General features: G+C 49.5%; 1 protein-coding gene across 1 annotated transcript; it reads left to right on the top strand.

The window, feature by feature from the left end:
• Positions 1–1737: 1737 nt before the first annotated feature.
• slitrk1 (SLIT and NTRK like family member 1) lies at positions 1738–5043 on the top strand. Its single transcript, XM_084004078.1, has one exon. It carries the CDS (start codon positions 1810–1812, stop codon positions 3916–3918), a length of 2109 nt encoding a protein of 702 aa, XP_083860204.1. The 5' UTR covers positions 1738–1809; the 3' UTR covers positions 3919–5043.
• The last annotated feature ends 612 nt before the right edge of the window (positions 5044–5655 follow it).

Raw genomic sequence — 5655 nt, 5'->3', positions numbered from 1 at the left:
AATGTGCGCTGTTTAATACTATTCAATATAAAGACAAAGTGACAAATTTGCATATTTAAAATAAAAGAGGAGCCAACAGGTAGGCAGGCTGGTTGACAAGCAACAGCAAAAACAGCAGACAGGCAGGCGGGTGGGTCGGGAGGATTCATAACCCGTCAATGGACCATAATGGGAATGCTTTACAGCCGCATGTAGGTGGTCCTAATGATGTTTTGCTTATTGAACTTGCTGCTAATGCTCCAGCTCAAATCTCCTGACGCCCTTAGATCGGTCTCTTATTGCACTTTTGCAAGCGTGTTGTTTCCCTGCAGAAATAAATACATAAATACAATGTCAGAGAGAGAGCAGCTAAGCATCCCGTGTTCTGTCCTGCTCTTAATTCTAACACTGCAGAAGGAGGAGGAGGAGAGGGAGGAGGAGGAGGTATAACTACCTAAACTCTGCTCCAGCTGATGTAATACCCTCACACAGTAATGGAGTATAATACAGATCAATAGCAGACGAGATGTGTTGAAAACACTTCTTACAGTTGTAGTTCTATTTTTGCAAAAGGATTTTATATTGAGGAGAAGAAAAAAAGAAAACCCGTCACGCACACATGCGCATATAGGGCGCCACTGACGCATCGTTTGTTGTATAGTCAACTGTTTTTTTTTTTCTCTTCTTCTTCTTTTTTTTTTTTTTTGCAGGAGTGAGGCATGCCTGTAGCGGATTATTGTTTTTACCGCATTCAACAGTGTTTCCAAAGCAAGGGGCGAAAGTCGAGGCTTAAACAGTGCAGGCTCACATATGGAGGCAGAATCCGCTAAAGTAATGCCGGTTATCCTTTAAGGATGGGGGGGAGAGATTCAAGGCAGTGAACAGAGGGATCACGAGCCCGATGTGAATTCTCACCAGTGTTTTCGACGACGCCGACTTGGACACTTTTACCGCGGAGCTGCGAGCTTTAAAACTGCGAAACACGATTTTTACGGTAGCGTCGTCTTTGGTGCGTCTTTTTGCGATACTAAAGGGGAATAATACACACAGAGAACCCTTTAAAGTAACAAAAAGGGAGAAATCTGGCTCCTATATGTGGATTGATTTCCCCTTCTCATCTCAGCATTCTCTCAGTCAGTCGGATTTTTTTTTCTTTTTTTCTTGCCATTACAGCTCAGTAGAGGGTGTCAGATTATTCTTAGAGCACCGCGCTACGATGAACACTGTCTGCGCGTTCCTCTTTGTGTGATTCCCCCCCAAATCGCAAACGAAAGAGTGGAGGGGGGGTAAAAAAAAAAGAAGGAGCGAGGCAGGACGCCGAAGGATGTGAGTGGGGATGCGGGTATTTCGCAGCGGTGCGATCGCCTCCAAAGCTCCAGCGCAGGGTGTGATTTCAGCACCGAGGGAGAGGGGACAGCTCCCGACGCCGCAACACGCAGCACGGCTGGAGGAGGAGGAGAAGCCGCGGATTTTGATCATTTCCCCCCCTGCCAAGGTCAGTGTGAAAACGAACCGAACGCGGGCAAAAGATGCGCTGGACTCTACTGCCGCTCGCCGCCTTTCATTCCCATAAACGCGCGGAGGCTCGGAGGATCCGCTCGATGTGAAAGAGACGTTTTTTATGTGGTCGTTTTGCAAACTGGAAGTCTGGACACAAGTGCAGGTTAGACGCAGCATGGATCCGTTATAAAAGACTGCCTTATTCTCCCTCTCCCCCCCCCCCCCACCCCTCAATGTCTATATCTCCATTTTTTTTTCTTCTTATCGATGTGGACTGAATTTCGGAGCTCATATGTCTTGAAACCGGGGATGAATTGTTCACGTTGAAAAATGCTGCTTTGGATTGTTCTGCTGAATGCGGCTCTTTGTGTTGCTGGTGGGAATGTTACAAGGGACGTCTGTAAGGAGCAGATATGCTCCTGCAACGATGTAGAGGGAGATCTGCACATAGACTGCGAAAAAAAGAGCTTCACCACTCTGCAGCACCTCACCGGCCCCAGCTCGCAGTTCTACCACTTGCTGTTGCACGGGAATTCGCTCTCCCGGCTATTTCCCAACGAGTTCGCCAACTTTTACAACGCCGTGAGCCTGCATTTGGAGAACAACGGGCTGCACGACATCGTGCCCGGCGCCTTCCTGGGACTGCAGCTGGTGAAGCGGCTGCACATCAATAACAATAAGATACGGTCATTCAGGAAGAGCACGTTCCTGGGGTTGGACGACTTGGAATACCTCCAAGCTGATTTCAACCTATTGAGGGATATTGACCCCGCCGTTTTCAGGGACCTAAATAAACTTGAAGTGTTGATACTTAACGACAACCTCATCAGCGCGCTACCTATTAACGTGTTCCAACATGTGCCCATTACGCATCTCGACCTGCGGGGGAACCGAATCAAAACGTTGCCTTATGAGGGGGTCCTCGAGCAGATACCGGGCATTGCGGAGGTGTTGCTGGAGGACAACCCGTGGGACTGTAACTGCGAGCTGGTGTCTCTGAAGGAATGGCTGGAGAACATACCGCATAACGCGCTGATTGGGGGGGTGGTGTGCGAGGCGCCCACCAGGCTGCAAGGCAGCGACTTGAACGAGACGTCAGAGGCGGATATGTGCCCTTCACAGAGCGGCGGCGTGGACACCAGCCTGGTGGCCCCTCCCACCCAGGAGGAGACCTCGGAGACCCGCGAGCCGCGTCCCACGCCTTACAAGCCCGGCAGAGTCAACGGCGGGGCCCCGACGCCTGGCGCCCACGGGCCCAAGAGCCGCTCCAAGTCTCGTGAGAACTGGCAGCTGAAGACGAAGCCCACGCCGGGGGGCACAGGTGTGAACGGGGACGTGGAGCAGCTGCACAACATGACGTGCCCGCAGCCCTGCAACTGCAAGCTGGTCGGCTCCAGACAGGGCCTGGGGGTCAACTGCGAGGGCAAGAAGATCGAGAGCCTGGCCAGCCTGAAGCCCAAGCCGCTGGGCGCGCACGAGCTCAACATGCGCGACAACAACATCCACGCGGTGAAGAAGAACCAGCTGCTCGGCTACGGCAGCCTCAACCTGCTGGACCTGGGCGGCAACAACATCAAGGTGATCGACAACAGCACGTTCCTGAACCAGAGCGAGCTGCGCTGGCTCTACATGGATAAGAACTATCTGGATACGCTGATGGCGGAGATGTTCGCGGGCCTCGTCAACCTGGAATACCTCAGTTTGGAATACAACGACATCCAGCTGATCGTGGCGGGCGCGTTCGGCCCCATGCCGAACCTGAGGGTGCTCTTCCTCAACAACAACCTGCTGAAGGCTTTACCCGTGGATGCTTTCCTTGGGATTTCTTTATCCAAAATCAGCCTGCATAATAATTATTTCCCCTATCTCACCGTGGCGGGGGTGCTCGATCAACTCAGCTCAATCATACAGATCGATTTGCACGGGAACCCGTGGGATTGCTCGTGCAACATCGTGCCCTTCAAGCAGTGGACGGAGAAGCTCGGGCCCGACGTCATCGTGAGCGACCTCAAGTGCGAGTCGCCCGAAGAGTTCTGGAAGCGGGATTTCCGCTACGTCCGGAACGACCTCATGTGTGCCAAACTCTACGACAAAGTCTCCCCGACGCCCCTGTCCAAAAACAGCACGTTCACCCTGGACGCGGGGACGCGCTCGAACTCCTATCTGGAGCCGAACCGGGTCTCCATCTCGGTGCTCGTGCCCGGGCTGCTGCTGGTGTTCGTCACGTCCGCGTTCACCGTCGTGGGGATGCTGGTGTTTATCTTGCGCAACCGGAAGCGCTCAAAGCGGAGGGACGGCAACTCGTCCGCCTCGGAGATCAACTCCTTGCAGACAGTGTGCGACTCGTCGTACTGGCACAGCGGGCCTTATCACGCGGACGGGGGCGCGCACCGGGGCTTCGACTGCAGCACGCACCTCTCCACGACGAACGACGCGTAAAAGCGGCGGGGGGGAGGGAGGGATGGAGGGAGGGGGACTCTGCTGTGCTTCTCAAACCCTTCACCGGATTACAAACAGTTCACAGACGGACTGACGCGCATACATGACTGAAATCACCCCGCGTGTGTGCGTCACAGACTTGTTTATGTCTTGTTTTCTCCAGTTGAACCAAGTAAGTCAGCCTGCTGCTGCTGCTGTTGCTGCTGTTGCGCAGGCCCCACTCTGTAATATATGTATATGCCAAGCCCCCCTGGCTTAAAAGGAAAAAAAAAAAAAAAAAAAAAAAAAAATACACCCTCCCTCCTCCCTCCTCCTCCCAGTTCTGCTATTTGCCGCAATCGGACTACGGATCTGTATGAGACAGAAAAGAGGGAGAAAAAGGAGCGAGGGAGAGGGCGTGTGTGTGCGAGAGAGCGAGAGAGAGAGAGAGAGAGAGAGAGAGAGAGAGAGAGAGAGCGAGGACCCAGGGAATGGTGCACGAACGCATGAATGTAAATGTAAATACTCGGACCGATGTATCATAATCTGCATGATGATATTTCGCATGGTTTCAACACACACACACACGCACACACCATAACCACCATAACGAAGAAGCAAACTCGACCCTTTCATGTTCTATAAATACGACGACGATATATAGATATTAAGAATTATATATGACTATTACAAAGTGCCATTTCTCTATTTTTTGTGAACCTGCAGTTAGGATTTGTATTTGTTGTTTTAAACTTGTTGGGAGGGAAGAGTGAAGAAAAACACGATGACTATCGGGGGGGATGGAAGTGAAGCTGTCAGTGCATGTTCTTTTTTCTGTTTGTTATCATTTGATTGTCGATAAATATTGGGGTTATTTATACCGTACTAGATGGTGCAGATTAAATCCATGTCTGCGCAGTCATCATCTCCTTTATGAATGTAAACTGTGTTATTTTATGGTGTGCCAATTGTTGACTTTCAGATATTCAGACATGCAGATGAGCATGACCAATTAACGTCACTCAGATGCTTATGCTGCAAAGTTAATGTAGCTAAAATAACAGTTCCGTGGTTTTGTGTGTCAATGAATATAGCCTGCTTTGGGTGAGAGGAAGAAGAAAAAAAAGAAAAAAGAAAAAAAAAGAAGTCATTTAAATGGGGGGTTTATACCATCATATTTTTTCAACAACTGAGCAAAGACGTGTTTTCAATTTAGCTAGGTATAATTCGATCTATGTAAACAGCGCAGGTAGACTGATATAGAGTAGAATGCTTTTTTTAATGTCAGAAAAAGAAGTATTCCTCCACCAAAAAAAAAAGCTTATGCTATGATCCACTTTCATCATATTGTGAGCTTTTGTAAAGCCATCTAATCTTGTCCAAATAAGAGAACTGAAACTCACTGTATTTACGACAAATTGTGCTTGAAATAGGCTAATTCAGGGTGAGGGGCCATGCTATAATGGAGGGAACTCAGCATGTGGCCAGTCCATAGAGACACAGCAGACTTCATTGAGGGGATAACGGGAAAAAAACAACACCAACAACAAAAAAAAACTTGACAATGCAAGATGCCTTTTTTTCCAATTCAGCATTTTGAACTTGGGGGGTCGCATGGTTTTTGTGGGCTCATAAAAACAAACGCCATGACTGAATACCTGTTTTGCAGAGCTCAGCTGCTTAGCCTGTACTGCTTTACCTGAGTGTGGATTTTGGGGTTCTTCAACAAATTCTCAAAAACAGATTTTTCTCCCTCTT

The sequence above is a fragment of the Eutrigla gurnardus genome (genome assembly GCF_963514095.1).
Source record: "Eutrigla gurnardus genome assembly, chromosome: 24".
Taxonomy (NCBI): Eukaryota; Metazoa; Chordata; class Actinopteri; order Perciformes; family Triglidae; genus Eutrigla; species Eutrigla gurnardus.
Note: the sequence above shows the minus strand (reverse complement) of the source record. Positions and strands in the feature narration are given on the sequence as shown.

Bases quoted from the DNA above. Each gene is read 5' to 3' on its own strand.
- slitrk1 (XM_084004078.1), top strand. From the start codon at position 1,810: ATGCTGCTTTGGATTGTTCTGCTGAATGCGGCTCTTTGTGTTGCTGGT.